At 42.4% G+C, this 25,824-nt stretch overlaps 1 protein-coding gene across 1 annotated transcript; it reads left to right on the forward strand.

The window, feature by feature from the left end:
- Positions 1-524: 524 nt before the first annotated feature.
- On the forward strand, positions 525-24,388 carry kcnn1a (potassium intermediate/small conductance calcium-activated channel, subfamily N, member 1a; the record flags this gene model as incomplete). Its single annotated transcript, XM_080543368.1, has 8 exons — positions 525-890; positions 3,548-3,640; positions 4,859-5,277; positions 14,993-15,134; positions 15,797-15,907; positions 16,125-16,252; positions 21,513-21,582; positions 24,083-24,388. 8 exons carry the CDS (start codon positions 525-527, stop codon positions 24,386-24,388), a joined length of 1,635 nt encoding a protein of 544 aa, XP_080399494.1.
- Positions 24,389-25,824: the final 1,436 nt, after the last annotated feature.

The raw sequence follows: 25,824 nt of genomic DNA on the forward strand, positions 1-25,824 counted from the left end.
TCTCCAAGTGATTGAAAGCAAACCTGAACACTAAATGCTACAAAGTTAAATATGACACCTTTCTGCTAATTTTAAAGCAAGGTTTATTTTCATTTTTCAGAGTTTTTAAATTATAAAATAAGGAAAAGGGCCCAATGCAAACGTTTGGGAACCCTTTTGGATTATTCTTTGTTACCTTTTGAGAAGATGATTACTAAGGCCCAGACCAAGGTGATTTACTCATGTGTGGACCAACACTGATCTGAGGCATATTGCTGACTGATTCATTCAGTTCTCGACCTGAAGCAGCTGTCATTAGATGATGACATTGAAGAAGGAGGATTATTATCTCAACACCAGGTTGAGAGGTTATATCCACCCTCAGACAATGGTGCTCTCTGTTTATCTCTTATCTATCACTTTGGTTTTTAACATACGTACTCTGTCTTTTTGGCCAACAGGCAACCACTGAGTGGACGAAGCTGAGCCATGCTGGATCCAAGCCCTCCCTCTCCGAGAGCAGCGGCCGACTCCCTCAGATAGCCATGAACACCTGCAAGTACAATGGCGGCGTGGTGAGACCACTGGGCAGCCTGGCGTCGTCGCGACGCAACCTAGCAGAGCTCGACTCCGAGACGCAGCCCCTCCAGACGCTGCACAGCTCCGGCCTGGAGGTGGTGGTGTCTAAGGGTAACGGCGAGGACCCCAGCAAGGCGTCCAATGAGAGCCTGGTCAGGGAGGGAGGGCCTGGTCCAGGGAAGAAGAACAAGGACATCGGCTATAAGCTCGGCCATAGGAGGGCGCTCTTTGAGAAGCGGAAGAGACTCAGTGATTACGCCCTCATTTTCGGGATGTTCGGGATTGTCGTCATGGTGACGGAAACTGAACTGTCCTGGGGGGTTTACACTAAGGTAAGGGCTTGTGGCCTTCTTTGTTGATTACCTCAAGCTTGAATATAGATCTGCTGTGTGAAAGTGTCAGCATTGCAAGTAAACAACTAAAATCACAGAGAAACAAATCACAAATACAATGGCAAATCTTGAAAGCAATCCAAAATCTATATTTATTCAATCATATTGATTTAACATTTAAAAAGATTTAAGAGGATTTGATGAACTGTTGAATTACATTGTATGGCGGGGGGGATATACAAACTGCTGTAGTATTCGAGGGTATGGCCAAATAACTGTTTCCACTGCTGCTGGTATTATGAGGGCCCCTTTGAAGCCAGCGTCCAAACACGCTGTCCAATCACAATAGAGAGAGCTTCAAAGTGGGTGACATTATCTTTGACCACTGACCAGCGACAAGACAACCCAACATGGTGGAAGGTCTGTGTGTGGTTTCAGGGTTTCTATGACTTGGTCATGGTGACCGACTCCCTGACCACCCTGACCTTTTCTCTGTCAGATCAGTTTGGGCAGAGATATCTTCTCCAGAAAACGTTTGTCACAGGCACTTAGCAGGTCGTGACGTTAGAATGATACTGTTCTATCTCAATTTTTGTCAAAATTGAGTTTTTTTTACATAATCTGATCCATTAGGTGTTTATTAATGCCTGTGTGGTGTTATGTTTTTAAATGTTGACATTTTTGAGTTAGTAATTCATAAAATACAAAGGTTCCATCTCACAAAACATAATGGAATGTAAAAACTTTGACGCTCAATATCTCTGAACTGCCCTAAACGGAGATAGAACCTTATCATTATGACCTCACGAGGTTCTGTACCAATGTTTACCAGGCTGGACCCATGGCTGCACATTGCCAAACACACCTGGGTCAAATTGGTATTTGTTTTTTTTATTATTTGGTCTATTCCATTTCGCCAGACAAGCTAAATTAAGCACACCTTACTTTGCAAGTGTTAAAAAAACAAATACTATTCAAGACTTTTTCCAACGTAATTATTGTCCAGTATTGATTGTCTTAAAGTGATACTATTTGGAATGGCAGCTCAATTTTTTTTCCAACTGCATGTGGTGTATAAAGGTTGAAGTAAATCAATTCTCAATCTCAGTTCGAGTCAATCGGTACACAGTACATAACATGAATTCAATGATTAGGTTAATTAAAAAATGTTAGTAGGTGTCTATATAGAACTTGCAATTTATGCATTTAATGTCAGTTCATTTTAAGTTGATGTGAGTTGAAATAGGGTTAGGGTTAGGGTAAGTGACCCCATCCCTAGCCCGAACAGCACTGTACTCCTCTCACATACAATGGATATTATAAGTAAAAGCCATTATCAATCGTGCATGTGACATCATTATGTCATTATGGACATGTGAGTCACTCAAGGTGTTTCGAGCCCTTGAGGAAGGGAATGCTTTAGGAGTGAGTGAGCTTTGGGACCGAACATCCTTGAACCTCCGTCAGGTGGATTAATTGGTTTACTCAATGTTATTTCACAGGGGACTTCTCAAAACAATTTCAGACATTAGAATGTCTTGAGTGGTGCCGAAAGACCTCAGGGGCAAAGCAATCTAGTTGATTGCTAAAAATACATTCGCTAATTTGCTCTCTGCCTATTTATTATGTCTGTTAGCTGAATGGTCAGTGTAATGGCTTATATTCTAATGCAAGGTTTACTTGACCCCCATCCTGAGAGCATATCAATATCCATTTAAAACGATTTGGCCCTTCCGCCGGCACTTGACAAGAGTAATAGGCAGCTTTTACAATCCCTGTGACGATTATGAGAGATGATTCAAGTTGGACGTTTTTGTTGTGTGGTTGTCATAACTGTGATTATTACCACCCACCATAACGCGTTTTACTTCCGCTACTATTGAAGCTGATTTATCAAACAGCTTCTTACCCACATAGGGGACTCGAGTAGTGCATGTCCTCGTTCCAAAGATCTATGGCCCCTGTAAACCCACACATTGCAGCACTAGCATCGCAAACAACCAATTTATCACCGGCATCACTCACGGGTGGTCGCTTCCTGCTAATGCTAGAGTTGCCTTTTCTTCACCTGCTATTAAGTGGAAGAGACCAGATGTTAGTGGTGAGGTTGATTAATTGGTAGTTTACCACAGTATATAACAGTCAAGAAAATGTTTACACCTTTTCTACACATGCAACCATACTGGTTGGACACTGAATTTGGAATTTTGGCTCTGTTGTTTGAGTACAAACGCCTTTCTTATAGGTTTTTTAAGCTAATAATAGGAGTGTTTGTTGATGCTCACTCTGTGTATTCCCCTCCTCAGCTACTATGGTTGTTTTTTTGTCTGCTACTACAATCACTCCAGAGGAGTTTTTTTTTGAATAAGATAAAATTAGTTTCAAATGGATTTATTTTTGTCTTGTTTGTTTAATCCGTTAGACACTTGAATGCTGCTGCTGCTCTTTCTACTTGTGTTTGCTCTAGCTGGCATACAGTACACTTTACAGTTATGCTTCTTTTACATTCGGTTCTTCTTACACAAAATGGTCATAGCTGACAATGTAGGTTATACTGTACTATGTTAATTTATAAATCACTTTCCACTTAACTTTCCAACTTGACACATGTGTTTCTAAACAGTGTTTTTTTATGTCTTTCTCTCTCACTACAGGAATCTTCGTACTCATTTGCACTGAAATGCCTTATCAGCCTTTCCACTGTTATATTGCTTGGTCTTATAATAATGTACCATGCCCGAGAAATCCAGGTGAGTCGAAGGAGTGGCTATGTGGCAGAAAAGACGATTTTATTATGCTGTCATTTTTTAGCTGGTTTGATGATTTCCACAAAAAACAAACAAAAAAAGCATGCAGTGTAATTTAGTTTGATGATCCCATCCTCTTGAATTGGATGATTATCAATAAATTGTGCCTTTATGCTTTTCAGAGGCCTTTAACATTTTAAACAGGTCAATGGATATTTTAGCCTTATTTTAACTGGTATATCTGATAGTTACAGATGAACTATGTGGTAAGAATTGCAAAATTCTGGTAATTTCTTGTGAAGACTTCATCACGATTGAAAACGACTGTACCTCGTACTAAATGTCACAGTATCTAGTGGTGCGTGTTTCTATGCATTTCACGAAACCAACAAGGTCATTGTTGTGTAATTATCATTTACCATGCAATTTATTTTGAAGTAAATAACTAGTATTTACAAAAGAAAGTGCTTTGTAACTACATTGTACTCACACTGTACATTTGATACACTTGGCTTTAGCAACACAATAGAGTGGAACCAAAAGTGGTCTGTAGAATGAATTATGAAAGAACGGTAAGGAAATGAAAGGATCATTCAATTATAAAGGATAACCCAACTAGTGACATTAGAATTATAAGGTTCTATCTCCATTTTTGTCAGAATTTAGTTTTTTACATAATCTGATCCATTAGGTGTTTATTAATGCCTGTGTGGTGTTATTTTTTTTTTTTTTTAAATGTTGACATTTATTAGTTAGTCATTAATAAAATACAAAGGTTCCATCTCACAAAACATAATGGAATGTAAAAACGTTGACGCTCAATATCTCAATACCAGGGGTAGTGGTGGTCTAGTGGATAGTGAGTTGGACTTGGGATCGGAAGGTTGTGAGTTCAAATCCCGCCTGAAACCACACCACTACTAGTGTGCCCTTGAGTAAGGCACTTAGCCCTCGGTTACTCCAGGGGGAATGTCCCTGTAATTCGTAATTGTAAGTCGCTTTGGATAAAAGCGTCTGCTAAATGGCAAAATAATTAATTAATTAATCTCTGAACTACCCTAAACGGAGATAGAACCTTATAATTCTAAGCTCACGACAATAGTCATAGAGTGGAACCAAAAGTGGGACTGTAGAATTAATTATGAAAGAACGGTAAAGAAATGAAAGGACTGAATTAAATTATAAAGGATAACCAAACTAGCTTGTTTTTACCCTCTTTAGCTGTTCATGGTGGACAACGGGGCGGACGACTGGAGGATAGCCATGACATACGAACGCATCTTCTTCATCGTGCTGGAGCTCCTGGTGTGCGCCATCCACCCCATCCCGGGCCAGTACGTCTTCACCTGGACGGCGCGGCTGGCCTTCACCTACACGCCGTCGGTGGCCGACGCCGACGTGGACATCATCCTCTCCATCCCCATGTTCCTGCGCCTCTACCTGATCGGCCGCGTCATGCTGCTCCACAGCAAGCTCTTCACCGACGCCTCCTCGCGCAGCATCGGCGCCCTCAACAAGATCAACTTCAACACGCGCTTCGTCATGAAGACCCTCATGACCATCTGCCCCGGCACCGTGCTGTTGGTCTTCAGCATCTCCTCCTGGATCATCGCAGCCTGGACGGTGCGGGTCTGTGAGAGGTAAAACCACGCCCCCAAAGAGGAAACTAGTTGCTAAGGGGGAAAAGGCAAAGCACACACAAAACCCACTGCTCCGCTGCACCACACTTCCCCCTTCCTCTCTCACTACTCTGTCCTGCTTTCTTTTCTTGGTGTCCTGTGACCTTTTCTGTTGTTCCGTTCATCACCCGCACTAGTCCAAAGGAATGTCTCGAAAGTCGAAACCAACCTCGTTCCCCTCCCCACACACACACACACACACACACACACACACGCACACTCTCCACCACTGCCTGAGTGAGAAATAAGAACTTGCGTTTCTTTAGCAAGTCGTACTCATTGTTTTTATGCTATTTTAGCAGCTTCTCCATAATTCATGAGTGTCTAATTGTTTGTTTGCTGAATGGTTTGTTTTGGTAATGCTGAGTAGCCCCAAGGATTCCCCCCCCCCCCCCCATTCTCCCAAAAACTGCAGATCAGGCTCCATCTCAAGGGGGCGATGGGGATCTCACACATCTCCGAGAAAAAGAGAGAGGCAGGGAGAGGCACACTTTTTTCCAGACCGCGCTTTGCATCTTGGAAATGAAAAATGTGGGGCGCTTAGGTGGCGTAGCGGGTTAAGCGTCGACCATGTAACCGCAGCGTCCCCGGTTCGATTCCGGCCGGGGACATATCCTGCATGTCATCCCTCCTCTCTCTCTCACCCATCCTTCCTGTCTAATTCTCCACTGTATCTATCAATAAAAATGCAAAATATGAGTGGGACTGCCCCACTCAGATTTTTTTTTAAAAAAGAACAAAAAAAGAAATGAAAAATGTCATCACTCAACTTTGATGTTTAAGTGATTTTGTTTAGTTCAGAGTGTGGGGGGCGATGGGGGGTGGGTGGGGGGGGGGGGGGGGGTGACGTCAGGTCCTGTAAGTCATTAGTGGAAAAGAGCTCCTAGTCAAAAACAATCAACTTACAGGAACCCTTTGTTGTCGTTCTGTCAGTCAACTGGTCAGCCAATATACGTCTTGCCTGCTTTACTTTACTTCCTCCCATTCCCTCTCCCACTTCCTCCCAACTTCCTCCCTCTGTTAACACCTCTCACTAACAACCCCCCCCCCCCCCCCCCCCAGATTGGAGCCACAGAGAGCTGACAAAGAGAACTAAACAGTGTTGACCTTTGACCTTCACCTCCACATGAAAAAAAGCACTACAGTGAGGTGCAACTCACATCCAAGTTCACCAAATGTTATGTTGGCACATGCTCAAAAGTTACAATCTGTCCTACATAAATGAATACTGTCTTGCTGAAGGTACTTGCGTAAAGCCCAACTTAAAGTGGTGGTTATGATTCCTACTTTAGAATGTCCACAAGGATTGACATAATTGCTAATTCTTGTACCAGGTCCTAGATTAATTCTACCATGAGCGAAACAGGTGTTGCCAAGTACAGTTAAAAAGCATAAATAGATATTTGAGATGGTCTTTTATCAAACGCTTGGGATCTCCTCAAGTTCTGTAAATGGAAATCATAACCACAGGGAACACTCTACTACTCTAAATTCTATGGTATTTGGAAGCAATATACCTGGAGTCAATTTGATTAAATACCTAGTGTCCCTAACAGGGTCAGGATAGATGATACGCCCATCACACACCTCCGAGGTAGCTAGTAGCAGTGCATGTTATGAGGCAGTCCAGTTACGCTTTCAACTCCAAAAAATAACATGTGTGATTTGTGTGTTTGGGTGTGTGTCTTTGTGTTAATGTTTGTTTGTTTCTTTCTTTGTTAGTATGTGTGAGTGCATGTGTCTATAATGTTCTGTTGTACTCTCTATTTTCCCCCACTATGCTGCTCCATAGGGATACCATGTGAGTCCTCGTTCTCTAGCCGTGGAAAAACCTATCATTTGCACCGAGCTGGCGCCACTGCTGCCCTGAGTGGGGGGAGGGTGGGGGTGGGAGTGGGCGCAGGGCACGGGGCAGCAGCCCCCCCCCCAAAAAAAACAACAACAACCTGCAATCCTTTCCAAAAACAGAGTATGGCAAAGGAGGACTAGGTATTTCCCCCCCTTTAGTTGGCATGAATGTGTCTCAAAATAACCCCAAAAATATGTAATCAGAAAATACATCAAGGCTTTTAGTGTGACTGGGAGGAGCATAGGGAAAACCTTATGATTTGAGCAGCACTTTGAACCAAGCGTCTCTTTCTCAACTGTTTTGTGGTTAGGAAGGAGGAGGAGGAGGAGGAGGAGGAGGAGGAGGAGGAGGGAGGTTTGTGCTAAAATGGAGCAGCTCCTTCAAGTCACCTTTACGAGCGAGCCTGAGGGCAATTCTCCTTTTTTTTTTATGCCTCTTCCCTTATGCAATTGTTATAGATCCATAATGTACCCACCTCTTTTTAGCATCTACTTCAGAAGATTCGCTGAGGAACAAAAAGCTTTTTAGTCCTTTGTGTTCTCGCACATTACCATCCCATTATGTGTCTCCCCTCGCAGAATTGATTGAATGATGTCCTAATGGTTAGGTATTCGACAGGCGTTTATTACTTCTAACCCAGCTGATTCAGTTTTCTTCAGACGTGGGGTAAGAAGGAATTTCATCCAGATACATATTCATGTAAGACATCTGTGCTTAATGTGAGGAGAAAAGAAATGTGTCTGGAACACAACATTGTTTTAATGTGAGATTTGAGGAAAAAGAAGATCCTCTAACAATACAACATTTGATTGTTTTACAACCACACGCAGAGGCAAATGCAGTGTCTCCAGTTTGAGATGTTCATACTACATGGATTGAGTGCTCACCCATTGTAAACTATGAAACAGCATGGGAGTCTTCATGTTTACGTACTTCTCTCGATACCCATCACTCCCAAAAGAAAAAAAAAGAGGCGCTTGTTTCCACAAAGTGCTTTTGTGTGATTTTGAAAATTAATCTGCTGATGTGCTGTTACTATCTACCAACGCTCCTGAGCCAAAGGGCAGAACGGTGTGAGATTGGACGAGCACGGAGTCTGTCTGGAATATGCCTAGACAGGGGGAATGAAAGACATATGATTGGGTGGGAGGGGGGCGGAGTTGGCAGGTTGTACTGTGATGGTACTACAGTAGATGGAAGCAATCCTGGTCACTGCCCCCTCTTGACACAGCTCCAGAGCAGCTCCATACTGTAAACCAAGCTCCTCATGTCTTTTGGCTTTCCTATCAAACTCCACTCCTCTGCATCATGATCCTTTGTGGGTATCCTACTACTGGACCCCATCTAATGTGGCATGCTTGCAGTTCTTCCTCATCCCTTCCCAGTACTTATTTCCCTTTTCCTTATCCATAACCAGCAGGCCTAATCCAGTCAGAACTCAGCTACACTTGCATGCCTGCCTTGCCTGTCCCCTGGTCCCATCTTCTCTCTCTCTCTCTCTCTCTCTCTCTCTCTCTCTCTCTCTCTCTCTCTCTCTCTCTCTCTCTCTCTCTCTCTCTCTCTCTTATCTCTTTCTCTCTCTCTCTCTCTGAAATGAAACACTCTTTTTTAAGGCTACATGAGACCGTTGTTTCTCACCTTGTTCTTCCAGAGGACTTCTGGCCGTGTAACACGCTTGAGGAGGTTAGGGAGACTTTCCCTCACCGCAGATTAACAGGGTTGAGTTACTGGTCTGTTACACCGACTGACATCCAGTGTATGTCGTCACTTACGGTTAGGGTTTAATGATAGGAATCAAACACCTACGCAATGAAGGGCTGTACAGTATCTTGACTTTAGATATATGCATGTAAACTTTACTTCCATACATATTTCCTTAGGAAGCAATGAAATAATAATTCTAAATATAATTATCTTAAGTTTGGATACGACCATACAGCATTCCATTGTTTAACCTTTCATAGACTTCAAATTTACCTTTTATGATTACAAGAAGGAGGGATTAGCTCCTCACATACAGACAAATGCTGCGTTTATTGTCAATTGTAAGTAGGGGAGAGAATAGGTCCACCCTCAAGCCGACACTCCTTTCTACGTATAGCACCCCCTTATATGTGCTTTAATACAATTATAACCCGTCAGAGTATATCATCTCATGTGTTTTTCATGCTGTGGTTGCATGAAATTAAATAGTTATCACTGAGCATGTCCTAATAGATCTTAAAATAGTATTGTGTTAAAATGGAGGATGACTGTTTATTTGCAATCATTACCGTACTTTTTGGGCGTAGCATTTTATTTTAATGTCCTGTTTCCACTTCCGCTTCCTCCATACTAGGACATGTAGTATACAATGGGTACTTTTGGTACTTATCTCCCCTAATCCAACACAATTGGTAACTTCCTAGATGCGTGGTAATGATTACCAAAGAAGTTATTGTGTAATCACCATGTAATTTAACCATCATTTAACCCTAAGTAAATAGTTATCGGTGCTGTAAAATAAAATGCTACTGTCTCACTTTTGTAAAGGTAATGCTTAAAACAGTCTGACAGGTAATGCTTAAAACATACTTTAAAAAAAATCGTAAAACAGGGTCTCATTTTCACTGAAAGGCAACACTGAATACTGTTTGAGGGAGGTGACCTGTATGGATGCCCTGTTTTATGTCTTGTGTCATCTGATACTTTTGGTTTGTTTTCTTGATACTGTTTCATTGGCTCTGCTAAGGCTCCATTGTATGATTTAGCTTAAAAAACATTTCAATAACAATTTTGCTCAGTCCATAGCAATTACTTACGTAATTTACTTCCATTTTGACTTGAAATTATTACAAAAAACCCAATTAGGTTTGCAGTTTTTTAATTAGGTCATCACCAGTTGAGTTAAATCCTATCTGTATGTGTTTAATGTGGCTGATGCCACCCACCCCCCACCGAACATTTAAAGATATTTTTTCCAAAATAATCTCCATCTGCCACTGCTAGAATTCCAATTTACATCAACACGATTTAAGAATACGGTACTCTTTAAAATACCCTTTTAATTGGTATACTTGATGTGATTGAGTTACATAAAAAATAAGTGCTGTACAGGGAAATGGAAGGAATATGCTTAGGAACATGGAAAATAACTATGTCATATGCGGAGGCTTGTAAGAGTTTGTAAGAGCTAATTTGCTTGACTAACAATTTGTCTGTGTTCGAGATATATACAATATTATTGCTTGTTGCTCCATGTAAAGTATTGCTTTTTCAATTTCAGGTTGAACCAGTTTTTCTCAATCTCATGCTCATCAGATTTGCATGCTGCATGCCATACACGCAAAAATATTGCTGTATATGGCATTATTATGATTATTATGATTATTATTATTATTATACCGTATACTGTATAATATGTAAGGTTGCCTTTGTACAGTATGTAACAGTTATTGATATTCTTACTGTAAATAATTATATATTTTTCGACATAAGTGTGTACATTTTAGCACAACATCTCACTGACAATAGGGGTTAGCAGATTTTGATTACTTATGACTGTGAGAGGCCTTTCGATCCCTTGTTCCCATGTCAGTGCTCCTGTAGCTTAGAGGGTGCATTGTCAGCTATTGCCTCTGTATGTCCCCGGGACAAACTATCTATCTCTTGCATGAGCTCATCCTCGCACAGTGAGAGAGGGAGATACAGAATGCTTTGGGGAGACGACGAGGGTTAAAAGACCGGATGACTTAAAGAGGAAAGAACCAGCCCAAAGCCACATCATTGCATCTATTTTTAACCCATTCCGGCCATGGGTGGCTTGTGTATTCCGAGAAACAGCCAGGCGTTGTATACATGAATGTTGATGTTCATTAACATTCTTTTCTGTACTGGCTGATAGATAGAATAGATGGTGATGATGTAACCTTATCACAGGTTAGGTTGTTTAAACAGTGTTAATCAAGTTTTATTCATTTATTCCTTACTCTCACTTTGTCTTTGTCTATGGTGTCATCTGTGTCCAGTTTTCTCATCTACCTGAACTTGTGAATAGATTTGCTGACAAAGTAGGGGAATACTTTTTGAAAGATCTTCAGTGAGTGATCATACAAACAATGACACGTCTATAACACGAGGATGTCTTGAAAGCCAACAGTATCTATTGGGGATATTTTGCCAGAGTGGGAAACTTTTCACTGCAGACAATTTCTCTTGTCTCGGCCTAGGTTGAAAGTGGTGCCAGCTCTTCTCCATGCTATGCCAATACTCAACACAGTATATTGAGAGCTTCAAAATGCCATTGATTGCTTCTGTATTCGCAGCCTCTATTCGTATCGCTGTTGTCCATAGACAAAATGTCCGTTGCCAGTTGTAGGAATTGTATTGACATCCAGCCATATCTGGCTTTTGAAAGGTAAGCATAGTGATCTTAACGTGAATACATTACCCATACGACAGACAAACACTATTACCTTTTATGCTATGGTGGTTTTAAATCTGACCTATTGTATTCTGTGTCCTGCTGTAATTGCTTGCTAGGAACACTACAGCACTTAAAGTACTCCGCCTACAAAGCAGTAATTTCTGCAGTTGAGAGGATCTGTCCAATCTGAGACAGTTCCAACGTGTAAACTAGACATCTACCCAAGCTAATGTAATGAGCTGAGTGATGTCGTAGAACTCACAATCCACTGACCAATTAACATGATGTAGAATCAACTCTCAAAAGGACATATTTCACTGTTGCATCACAACTTTAGATAAATCAGGACAAAATAGGAAGCAATGCAGTATCTTGGTGGAGACTGTGCTCCCAGTAGGTCCTGTCAGAATAGGTTGTATGTTACAGTAGGCATGACTCATGTCTTTGTCTGCTTTGATAAAATTAACAAATAAGTCCACTTAAGTCACTTATAATTATGATAACTTAAGTAGTTTTACAGCCCCCCCTAGCTAAAAGCATTGTCAATCAGAAGCCATGCTATTGCAGGTAAAAGTGATAAGGGTGTCAAAAACAATGAGCTTCCCAGAACGCTTTTTATTTGTTTAAGTCTACTTAAGTCTGCTTTTAAATACAGCCCCCCATCCACTTGACGATAATTGCAATATTTGTCAAAGATGGTTTTATTTTGTAAATGGACCACAGGTTTTGTTGTCGCTCTCCTTGCTCTCAATATACTGGCTTTTATCAGCATGCAGGATGCAGACATTTTTTTCAATGCCTGCATTGTATTGTTCCGATTGCTTTTTTTGCATGCCGAGTGGCTCCGTGGGATAAAATACCATGTTGTTTTTCCCTGTATTTGAGCATGAATGCAGAGTTGAGTTTAGCAGAACTTTCGACTGCTGAGGGCATGGTTTAGTTTGTTAATGAAAGTGATCTGTCTAGGAGAACTCTCTTTTGTGGAAACTTAATTCAAACATACTTTCATCTGCCCCAAGTGTTGCAAACTGTATGTTATGCCTTGATTAGATGTAATTGTTCCAGCCGTTTTAATTCCACATGCTGGGTCACTGCTGGATAATCTAGTCATTAACAATCCGTAATTGGCATGGCATGGGTCCCCTTCAAAGACCATTTCTAGGAGCAGAGAAATCTACTTCCTTTATGTACAAATACTATACTAAAAGGTAGGTGTCAGTGATTCATGGCCTACAAAAAAATCCATCTATTAATTTACTCCTCCTAGACAGATCGCTATCAATCATCTGGGAAGTACATTGTAAACGAATAGAAAGTGGACATAATGGTGTTGTCAGCACAATATATTTGGGGATTTTATTGCCACAATGCAAGGGTGTGTGAATGTCATCATCAGTGTTGATAACGTTTTGAGATGGTGTTTTCTGTAGTGTCTTGTGAGGCTTTGGGCTATCGCATGGTTGTCTGCCATTTTCAGCAAACAATATAAGGAAGCGATGATGTGGATACTGTAACCAAACCTTTGTTTGGGTACTTTGAACTCAATAGGACAATAGCCATCATTTGCACTATGTAGTAAGAAAAGAGAATTGACATTCTCCTTTCTTTCAAGAAAATGCTTGTTCTTGGTCAAAACATTTTTTTTTCTGTCTTTTAGAGTAGAATCAAATTCTTTACATTTTGTATTTGTGTGGGGGATTGATGCTGATCAAGCTATCAAGTAGTATTTTAGAATGCTAGTCATTGGTTTTTATTCATAATGCTTTGCCCTAGCAAAATAATTTGTGTCTCCCATCGTCATTCCAGTCATATTTCATAATATCATCATTTATATGCCAATGAATAGGACATTTGAATAGCACATAACACAATAAGTTTGGATTCACTCATCTATTCCTCTCAAGTTGGTTGATAGATGCCGATACAGATACTTCACTACAATCAGCATTTCATCATATTTTTTTGTAAGGATTCATTGAATAGATAAAAAACCTTCAATTTCAGTGTATCTATATATTGAATGTATAGTGCCCTGCCTAAGTAATGGGACAATGTTTTTTTTTTTCATCAAACAAGTACTATGGCTAAAGTAGAAATTCTCAACTTTTATTTCATGGTATTTGTGTATAACTGTGTACATTGGTTTCACAAACTGCACCTTGCAGGAAAGCGTCTGTAGTTTGGGCTGACATTCTGCGGATGGTAGTCACATTCACACCTACTACCTACCACTCTCCTGGAGAGTGTTCCTGATCTGTGGGACCGTTGTTTTAATTATGGTGAGAATTCTTCGGCCATCTACTGTGGAAGTCTTCCTTGGCCTTACCAGCCCGTTTGCAATTTGCTGAGCTCACCAGTGCTTTTTTTCCCTCTTTTTAATGATGTTTGTTTAATGATGAACTGTTTAATGATTTTGGCAAACCTAAGATTTTGATTGTGTTTTTGATAGTTCTTTTCGGATTGTTTCAGATTTTTTGGGCCTAATAACGGCTTCATTGACTTTCATTGACACTTCTTTGGTCCTCGTGTTGACAGATGCCAATGGGTAACTCCAAAAGCAAATCCAACGCCTAGAATCAATACTAAGCATTGACAGCTCGTGAGCTTAGAATTATAAGGTTCTATCTCCGTTTAGGGTAGTTCAGAGATATTGAGTGTCAAAGTTTTTACATTCCATTATGTTTTGTGAGATGGAACCTTGGTATTTTATGAATTACTAACTCAAAAATGTCAACATTTTAAAAATAACACCACACAGGCATTAATAAACACCTAATGGATCAGATTATGTAAAAAACTCAATTGTGACAAAAATGGAGATAGAACCTTATAATTCTAACGTCACAAGCTCTCTTATGACTGCACAAATGACGTGACGTGACGGAACACATCTGACTTCCCAGAAAACACCTGTCAACCCGATTGGCCCATTACTTTTTGTGTACCCTAAAATAGGGGGACTATGCATACAAAGTGTTATCATTTCTGACTAGTGAAACCAATATGTACACAAATACCATGAAATAAAAGCTAGGAATCTCTACTTTAGTAATTGTCCTTAAAAAACTTTTGGAGTGTAGACACCAAAAGAAGAAAAAATGCCTCACTGTCCCATTCTTACGCAGGTCATCTTCATTTAGCTATACCATTGAGGCTTTTACTTCAAAGAAATAGATTGGAATGTGATATTGCATTCTCTGCAATTTCATAATGTTTGACCATTTTGTTTCTGCCATGGATTTGGGTGCTTTTAGACGCACAGACATCACGAAAAAGGGTCAAACACTATGCACAGGTATTTTATACCTCCTTTACCAACCACTTGTGTTAGTTCACGGCCTCTCTAGCATGCTCGTGTTCCTTTTACCATATAGTATGTCACTGATGGGTATCTTCCTCTGTTTCTCTCTTCCTTACTTTAGGTATCATGACAAACAGGAAGTGACCAGTAACTTCCTAGGGGCCATGTGGCTCATTTCTATTACCTTCCTCTCCATTGGCTATGGCGACATGGTACCTCACACATACTGTGGGAAAGGAGTATGTCTGCTTACAGGGATCATGGTATGCTATCTTTCATTTGACATGATATCTTTGTGTTTTTTTTTTTTTTCATACAACCCTTATTACCAGGATAATGAGATGCCCCTTTTTGGGAGAAAGTTCTACAGTATACAGTTGTACGATATACATTATACAACGGATAGATCAGGTGGTCCATTGTCTCTATTGGTCAGTTCGCGTTCCAGCCGTGCCGATATCCATGATATACGCACGGCTAAATGGAATGTTACGAAGTTACCTTATTATCGTTGCTTAGCAACCGATAAACAACTGTTCAGCGGACGAATAGACTTACAATAAAACATAGTTACATTAAAATACATTAATTAAAAGTTTGTCTTGTCTTTCTTTTGAGAAATATTGCTAGATAGATGTGGTAACCGTTGTATAAAAGCGTTATGGAACGAGAAGTCTTGGTATATCGTGGATATCGGCACAGCTAGGGGGTGTAAACAGCACTCCGCTTCGTGTCGTACCTAACCACCCCGCTAGCTGTGCCGATATCCACGATATACCACAGCTTCTCGTTCCATAACGCTTAAGTTAGCACGGACTACATGAACCTAACACAGACTTGTACATAAATGTACATCAGATGTATTGTAATATGTGTTCTTCAATAAGTCTGACCTTGGAACTGGCCATGTCTTTTTGTTCAATAGGGTGCTGGCTGCACTGCGCTGGTAGTCGCCGTGGTAGCCAGAAAGTTGGAATTGACCAAGGCTGAGAAGCATGTCCACAACTTCATGATGGACACACAACTCTGTAAACGAGTGAGTCACATGCCCATTTTTTAGTGGCTTCATTGATCATCATCTTCCACCACTGAGCTCTAATGTGAACATCACATTACCTATTTGGAGATTATCCAAATATGCCACAAGAACCATAGTTTATGGTTTTCTGCAGGATGATTTAGGGTTTTAATGGTTCACCTGTCCTCTGTTCACCTCTGTCGCCTCTCTCTCTTTTCTCCTTGTCCGTCCACAGGTAAAGAACACAGCTGCCAATGTACTCAGGGAAACATGGCTCATCTATAAACATACTAAGCTGGTCAAGAAGATAGATCATGCCAAGGTGCGCAAACACCAGCGCAAGTTTCTACAGGCCATCCATCAGTAAGTACCATTTTTTCCAACGGAAAAATTACTATATAAGCATGCCAAAGCCTATGTGGACACATTAAGTTGTTTTTACCACCTGTTTCAAAGTTGTTGAATATATGCTGTTTTGTCTTTAATGTTATTTTTTTTAGAGAGACAGTAGTATAGTAGTTGCTTTAGTTCCACTTCTATTGTACTTACAGTAGATACTTTAGTACTGCAGCTGTAGTACTGCCCTTAACGTACTACACTGCAGTCGTAGCAGCAGCATCACTTGTAGTGTGTATGTGTTATAATGTCCTTCCCCTTTCCTACTCTCTGCCATTTCCTTGTGACAATATCGTGTACTCTATGTTCATTAAGCTAGGGGTATTACTCACTACCACACACACACACACACACACACACAACACACACACACACACACAACACACACACACACACACAACACACACACACACACACGCACACACACACACGCACACCATGATCAGTCTAAACTACAATGTACTGTAATGGTCCTCCCCCCCACCCCTCCCCCCAACCCTTACCCTGTGCTTACAGTGAGAAGTGTAACGGTTCACTGTGTTTCGTGGATGTTGTGGGGTTTAAAACTTTGTACTGTGTTCTGTCTTTGTTTTGCTCTATCACTGCAGAGCTCAGAAGTAAGTTGAGTCTTCTATGTTCCTCCTATTGTTTCCTCTACATTCTCTCTCCATGTCTACGTTTGACATGCATGAACCTGGATGCGATTGTTTTGGTTTAACTTTCCTTTTAATGTTCCATTTACCCCCATCCTCTGAATGGAATGAAAAAAAAAGCATCAACATTACCACTGATGACATGGTAGTGGGTTGTCTGAAGAAAGTGAGAGGCATCTTACAGAGTATGAGCTTGGGACTTCCCGGCTTGGCCAGAGTCCATTCATCAATGATGTTGCCCCATGATTAATATAGCAACAATATGGGGCTATATTAACCTGCATTGGCAGACCCATCCTTGCTCCTGATGTCGTAGTAAACACATATCTTGAGGGATTGAAATGCCTGTCTTGTTTTTTTTTGCGTTTTTTTATTTTTTATTGTCCATCCACTCTCAAGTCATCAAATCAAATGATCATAAAACCCACAACTGAAGTCACCCAGTATCTCTAATCATCATAGTAGGACAGACTGGGTGTAGGGCCAATGATCTGTTAGTAGTAAAAAAAAAAAACTGTAAACCTTTTTTAGACTCACACTGTACAGTAGATTAAGTTTCATTAAGTCCTTTTTTTAACCTGGCTCAGACCCCGTCTCTCAGACAGATGAGATTAAGGAAAGACACAGCCAAGCTAGAAGCATCCCTAGCTACTGTAGATGGAGCTGAAAGTGGTCACTTTGCCGTTGCACATGAATGAATGTCCTTGAATGTAATCTCCTCGGAATTAGCCCGACTGGGGAGTGTCTGCCTAAACACCAGGATGTTTATCCATTTGTGACAGGGTCTGGTGAAAAAGTCCTCAAGTAGAGCAAGGTCATTTTTCATTTTTTTTCCAGATTATGAAAGTGCAGATTGTAACTTTTCAAATGATTTGTCGTACATTGAAATCTGAAAATTGTTCAAGAAGATATGCTGGTACACCTCAAACCAAATACCGGAAAAATCAAAACACACACATACATACATACATCTGCTGGTAGCTAGTAGCTAAAAAGGAACATCGCTATGAACATCTAACCACACATAATAATAGATCACACAGTCCTTGCTTTTGGACACGTCCTAAAATGTATGTTTGTTTACAAGCCATGTATCACTTGGTGTGTTTCTGTAGCCTACGGCAGACGATACAGTGAATCCAATTCAAGTCAAGTCAAGTCATGTTTATTTATATAGCACATTTACAGCGACAAAACAGCCGCCCAAAGTGCTTAACAGATAAAACAAGATGCAATACAAAGTACAACAGGTGCAGAAATAAAAGTGCAGAAAAGTGCAGTGTCGGGAGGCAGGCTCACCTCAGGTCAAAGGCCAGGGAGAAGAGGTATGTCTTAGCTAATGTTTTAAAAGCCTTGACGCTCTGGACAGATCTGACATGGAGGGGGAGGCTATTCCAGAGTCTAGGGGCTGCCTTTGCGAAGGCTCTATTCCCTCTGGTTTTTAGTCTGGTCCTAGGGACCTCCAGCAGCAGCTGGTCAGCTGACCTCAGGGCTCTGGATGGGGTATGGTGGCACAGGTGATCAGCCAAGTACGGAGGTGCATGCCCGTTTAGTGATTTAAAAACAATCAAAAGTAATTTAAAATCAATACGGAAGCGGACGGGGAGCCAGTGGAGTGAGGCCAGGATTGGTGTTATGTGGTCATGCTTCTTGGTGCCGGTGATGAGTCGAGCAGCTGCATTTTGGACTAGCTGCAGTCGACGGAGCAGAGACTGGTCGATGCCAACATACAAGGAGTTGCAGTAATCCAGCCGGGTTGTTATGAAGGCATGGATCACCTTCACTACGTCCTTCTGTGGAAGGTAGGCCCTTGTTTTAGCGAGTCTGAGGTGAAAAAAATGTATTTTTGACCACAGAGAAGACCTGCTTGGTGAATTTGAAGTCACGGTCAAAAGTCACTCCAAGATTTCTGACTGAGGAGCAGATGTTTGAGCCAAGGGGACCTAGGGCATCGACAGAAGGGCCTAGAGAAGTGTTGGCAAATAAAATGATCTCGGTCTTGCTCTCATTTAGATTGAAGAAGTTTGCACCCAACCATGCTTTGATGTCAGTCAGGCAGTTGAGCAATGGCTGAAGTGCAACCTTTCCTCTAGATTTTAGTGGCAGATAGACCTGGACGTCATCAGCATAACAGTGGAAGGACACGCCATGGTCTGCCAGGATAGAGCCTAGGGGCAGCATGTATAGGAGAAATAGAAGGGGGACCAGTATCGACCCTTGAGGAACCCCACAGGTGAGAGGGGCCTCAGAAAATCCTCCTAGCTGAACTGAGAAACTACGGCCGGACAGGTAGGACTTGAATATATCATATTCATCATATTTCACCATGATCTCGGAGAGGAACTCTGCAAAGTCATTTATAAAGTCCTTATTGAATTTAGGCGGACGATAGATGACAGCACAGAACACGGAGGACGACAGAGTCAGTTCAAAAGACTGCAGCTCAAAGCTAGAATAGCTATCTACAGGTTGGGATAGTCGGCACTGGAAGGTGGATTTAAACACCGAGGCTATCCCCCCACCTCTGCCGGAGGCACCGGGGGGAGCTGAAAAAAGTACAGTCAGGAGGAAGGATTTCGGAAAACGGCAAAAACTCCTAAAGCGGGTCTCTGTCAGGAGCATAAAATCCAGTTCACGGGATGTGAAGAAGTCATTCAGTAAAAAAGTTTCGTTAGTTAGCGATCTAGCATTCAGTAGAGCGAAACGGAGGTGTAACTCTGCGTTAGCCGAGGGCGAGGCGCGTCTCAGCGGCCGAAGAAGGTCAGGATCGACACCTCCTCTGCGGGGTCGCAGCATGCAGCGCCGGTGCGGGAGCCCCAACACCAGTCCCGGGGGATCGAGCAGGCCAGGGAGCGCAGATGGAGTCGAGCACAGTGACGTGTCGGTCACGGTCAGGTATTGTCAATAGGCCGGGAAAGGAAGCATCAGCGGCATCGGGGGTCAACGGCGGAGCAGGACAGGGGCCGAGTGGCAGCCGAGTGGCGACCGCAGGCCGGTGACAGCAGGGCTCCATGTCGACAGGACGGATCCAGCAGCTTCTGAAGCACAGGGAACGCCGGACTATAGGAAGGTAATATGGTGGGTAGTGGTGGTCTAGTGGATAGTGAGTTGGACTTGTGATCGGAAGGTTGTGAGTTCAAATCCCGCCTGAAACCACAACACTACCACTGTGCCCTTGAGTAAGGCACTTAGCCCTCAGTTACTCCAGGGGGAATGTCCCTGTAATTCGTAATTGTAAGTCGCTTTGGATTAAAAGCGTCCGCTAAATGGCAAAATTAAAATTATTAAAATGAATATCCGTCATGGAGGAGGCGAGGATCGGTCATGGAGGAGGAAGCCAGGTAATCACAAGCACACCGGCCCGCTTTCCCCGTCTTCTGAAGTGCTTTTTCCGGGGGAAAGGCGTAGGGGGGGGGCGACGTAAGTCCGCGGGAACGTACGTCTAGAAGCACAGGAGGGATCGTCTTGGGTTGATCACCCAGAGAGGGCTCGTACTTCAGCAAATGTTCTGATGTTCAGTAGGAATTGCAGATCGTAGACCAGTAGGGTAGAGATGCCCCGACAGCAAACACAGAGAAATAGAGTGACTGCAAACAGTGTGCAGAGCAGACGAGGCAGACGAGGCGGACAGCTTGCCAACACAGACGCCATCTTGGCTCACTTACAACAACACTTACAACACTTAAAAACCTTAATAGAAAAGGGGGCGACTAGAGAATTGCTGACATGCGGACGTTTTCACCAGACCATGTCGCATTTTATTGAGTATGTGATATCATCATCCACAACATCACTAAATGCACATATCTGCTCCCAAGTACAAGGATATAATATAATATGTGTTTGTAGCTATAGTGCAACACATTTGAGTTAACCTTTTTACACTTAGTTCAATGTTATCTGTCAGAGCCACAGGTTCTTTACCATTTACCGTTTTAACTTACCATCTTTAATAAAGTAAGGTAATCTCTCTTGAGTCAAGCAACAGTCACAGGCTCATCCCCTACCCTCACACACAAACACACACACACACACACACACACACACACACACACACACACACCCTCCACCATAAGTGCACATGTCACTCACATTCACTACAAGCTCACCCACTGGTGTGTTGTTTCCGATGGCCTGGCACCAAACTATAAAGGTGTTACAGCTGGAGGCACACAAAGAGGGCATGTCACCTTCGGAAATGCTCAATTTGTCTACATGTTGGGGGGGGGGGTTAAGTTTGGATTTTTTTTATTTATTCGACTCATAGATTTGTTTAGTTTTTTGCATGTGTTGGTATTGCGGTATCACCAGGACTGGGAATGCTTGTACATGCATGCAGGCTGCTCTCTCTCCTCCACACCATCATAGAGAGAGTGCTCCTGACAGATGTGTTGCTCTCCCCCCGCCCTGTCCCCCTCTCTTGCTCCTCCTCCTCCTCCTCCTCCTCCTCCTCCAATGACCCCTCTCAACCCCTGATGACCCACCCACCCACACCCACTACCCTACCAACCCCTGCCCCCTACCCCCACTCCCTCCCTCCCCCCTCCGACCCCTTTCCTCGTGCCTCCGTCCAGACTACGCAGTGTGAAGATGGAGCAGAGGAAACTAAATGATCAGGCCAACACGCTGGTGGACCTGGCTAAGGTAAGAATTTAATTAAATGTCAACTTCATTGCCAATCAATTAATGGTTGATAAGAATTAGTCTTAGTGCCAATGATGATTAAAGAGCTGAGATATTACTGACCACCTGACCTGTGACATTATCAACATGAGCATATCCTCAAGGCAGCACTGCATGTAACCTTCACACTCCAGACAGTTCGTGACGTTAGAATGATAAGGTTCTATCTCCGTTTAGGGCAGTTCAGAGATATTGAGCGTCAAAGTTTTTACATTCCATTATGTTTTGTGAGATGGAACCTTTGTATTTTATGAATTACTAACTAAACAATGTCAACATTTAAAATATAACACCACACAGGCATTAATAAACACCTAATGGATCGGATTATGTAAAAAACTCAATTTTGACAAAAATTTAGATAGAACCTTATAATTCTAACGTCACGCGTTACCAACCGATTTTTACACTTGGAATCCTCCTATGAACATCCATCAATAGAGATAGTTGCATAAATGCATTCTGTTTAAAGTATTGTGAATATAATGGGTTTGCAACATGTGTCAACACCTGCTTTGAGAGGGCGCTACGTCGTCCCCTTGGTGCTATGGATGGGATGGGACTACAACAGGAAAAACAAATCAAGAATTCCGTAGGTCCCTACCAATAAGGCCCAGGCCAACTTCAGAAAGGCCAGCCAGGGCTTTTTCAAAGGGATGTGGGCAGCAGGCATTCGCAATTGATGTGGATGACATTTGCACTCCAGGTGTATATTTTTAAAATGTTCAAAACCTGGGGCTTTTAATAGTGCGTTTATACTGTCTGCCCCCCCACCCCGTTCTCCTAACAGCCTTTAGTAAAAGCTGTGTGTCTAAGGGCAGTGCTCCTGAATACATATGGTGGCTGGCTGCACATTTTTGTTCTAGCCCTGCTCTAACATACCAGATTCTGCTTATTCCACTTAATCATAACACATTTGTGACAGCAGCTGGTGAAACCGGGAACAAGTCGCCAACCAATCAAAATGTTCCGATTTTTTATTCTGAAAAATGTAACTGTATATTTCACACATTGGTGTTTTAGTGCTGGCCGACAACAAAAATGTGCCAAGATAAAAAGAACACTGTTCAAGGGAGTAATGCAATGGTAAAGAAGAGATCATATACTTATAATGTAATGTAACTTAGTAATCATTAGTTGAGTCATTCAGCCATGAAGTTGAGCAGAGTAGAGTTTAGTTTTTCTGTAAGGCCACATATCTCCTTAATTTGGTAGGCCTCATCTAATGACATACAGTATAATGCACTGTGTAAGTAATGGGACAGTGAAGCGTTTTCCTTTTGGCTCGACACTCCAAAAGTTTGGATTTGAAATCAAACAATTACTATGAGGTTAAAGCAGATATTCTTAGCTTTTAGTTCATGGGATTTCTGTACATATTGGGTTCATTTGTACAGGCATAAGGGATTCTAGGTGTTGGATGTGCCTTTGGAGTTTGCTATAAATGTCTGTCAAAATGAGGACCAAAAGGTGTCAATGAAAGTCAAAGAAGCCATTATTAGGCTGAAAAGATCTACATGAAACTCAGAAACTTCGCCAAGACCTTAAGCTTGCAAAAATCGACAATTTGGAACATCATTAAAAAGGAACAAAAGCACTGGTGAGCTCAGCGATCACAAACGGGCTGGTAGGCCAAGGAAGACTTCTACAAAGTTCTTGCGCTTGTCCAGCTCCTCGCTACGCTCTTGCAGCTCTGACACCAGATCGTACATCCCCCAAAACAACTGTCCTACAGATCATGAACACTCTCCAGGAGGTAGGCTTGAATGTGTGTGAATGTGTCAGGGACTACGATCTGCAGAATACGTCACCAGCCAAACTACAGACGTTTTTCTGCAAGGTGAATACCACAAACAGGATACAGTTTGCTAAAACGTACCTTAAAAGGCCGAAGAGGTCTGGAAAAAGGTATTGTGTTTAAGGTTTTTTACCCCTTTTCTTACTTATGGTTTGCACTCTTCGGTCATCCACTGTGAAATGGCGCTTTTCCATTATCGGCCCGGATCGCTTCGGGTCGGGTCGCTTCGGGTCGCTTCGGCCCGCTTTTGAACAGTTCTGGTTTTCCACTATACACAACAGACCAGGAACTAGTAGGAGGAGTAGGAGATAGTAGGCGGAGTTACGCGTCATAAAAGCGCGCCATGGTGGTGACGTATTATATGTATAAAGTGTTCCTTGGCTTGGCCTACCAGCCTGTTTGCGATTGCTGAGCTCACCAGTGCAAACTGTTACAAACTGTAGATTTTGGTTTTGCCTATATATCAGATTTTTCTGATATTTCAGCCTAATAATAATCAAGGCTTCCTTGAAATTACTTTCATTGAAGATCTCTTTGGTCCTCATGGTACGTTATACACAACATCAACCATCACCAAACAGAGATAGTTCAGTGGACTCTATTATAATTACTCACTCTCTCTCTCTCTCTCTACCCCCGTTCCTCTCGTCTCGTCTCGTCCAGACCCAGAACGTGATGTACGATCTGGTGTCGGAGCTGCAGGAGCGCAGCGAGGAGCTGGACAAGCGCATCGGCACGCTGGAGGACAAGCTGGACTCGGTGACGGGCAGCCTGCAAGCGCTGCCCTGCCTCATCTCCCAAGCCATAACCCAGCAGCAGCAGGAGTTTCTGGACGGCTTTGTGCACCGCTTCCGGCCCGCCTCGCTGGGCTCAGAGCGCTCCGAACGCTCCGAGCGTTCCTGGACCTCCACCGCCCGACGGCGCCGCTCGCCCTCCACAGCACCGCACACCTCTTCCGACAGCGGCTAACAAACCGCTCCCCTTAAACTTCTCCCCACTTCCCCAGACGACTCCTTTGGAGCCCCCCCCCTTAAACATGCCTCCAAAACCCTAACCCCCCCATTCCCGCTGCCACATCCAAAAATCAACACTGCTGTGACTGAACCTCCCAGCACAGGACTGAAAAACCGAAAAAACCGCTCACAAAAAAGTGAGCCAAATGAAAACCTTCGAAAACATCCTAAAATGACAACCTAAACGACTTAAACCAAGATAAGTAGAGATATGGTTTATGTTTTAGCCATTGTATGGCTGTTCAAGTTAGCTTTTTTTGTAAAAGCCCTTGTATAGTTAAACTGACTTGACTGAGTTCAGGGTTGCTGGGGTGAGAGCTGGCTATCCACACCAGAGAGTCCTTAACCCAGTGGGGGGAGGAGAGAGTTGCCCATTGAGGGTCTTGGCTTACCTGGCTTAACAGGTCACCTACAGGCACCAAGGAGGACACCTGCATCTACAAGGAGGAGCAAGTCAAACAGAGGACTTCCCCTTTTACAAGACAAGCGTTATGGTTTTTCCCTGTAAGCCAAGGTGACGATTTAAGAGGGCCTCTGAAAGCTCTGACGTCAGTCCCGTATTGAAACGCACTTAAGGAGTGGGGGAGGGGGGTAACTCAACAGAGAGCTAGGGGGATGCACATGACATTACTACTGAGTAGGAAAATTTACACGAATGCCAACTTCAAAGTTTCAGTTTCCTTGTTCTTACCAAGGGAAAGTTGAGAGCGACTATCTTTTTTAGTTACATATTGACATGTGATTTTTCAGTGCCTGAATGTACAAATAGTAGAGGGTTATTTAATTACTAATTTCAGAGCAAGTTTTTTACGATGTTAACACTCTGAATACAAGCATTGCATTCCTTTTTCAGATACATTCCTCTTCAAAAACTCAAAGAAATTGTCTTAATGTAATGCATAACATTGCCTCCATTACACAATATCTTAAAATGTTTTGGAAAACGTTTTCTTTCTTTTTCTACTTATACTAACCAATTTAAAAACACTGAACAGGTCAGGGGGAGAGAGAGAGAACGCAAGGGGGAGAGAGAGAGAGAGAGAGAGAGAGAGAGAGAGAGAGAGAGAGAGAGAGAGAGAGAGAGAGGAAGTAAAGCATTTGAGGATGTGTTTGAGAGATGCTGCACATTCATACTCACAAAATTACGAAAAATGTAGTCTACCTTTCTCATCACTACAAATCAGAGCTTCCACTGGTCTTCAGATAATGGCATGGCTTGAAGTCAGCTGGGATATGGCGACAGGCACACGATACCGACCGAACTGAGAAACCAACCCCACCCCTTGCATGGTTCTGTGCAAAAATGACGATGGAGCAAAACCTTTTGGATGGCTTGATGATTTAACATTTTGAGTTTATGCTACTTTTGTTGGTTGTTTGTTTTTTTACTGA

Source organism: Nansenia antarctica, assembly GCF_963989245.1.
Source record: "Nansenia antarctica genome assembly, chromosome: 12".
Classification (NCBI taxonomy): domain Eukaryota; kingdom Metazoa; phylum Chordata; class Actinopteri; order Argentiniformes; family Microstomatidae; genus Nansenia; species Nansenia antarctica.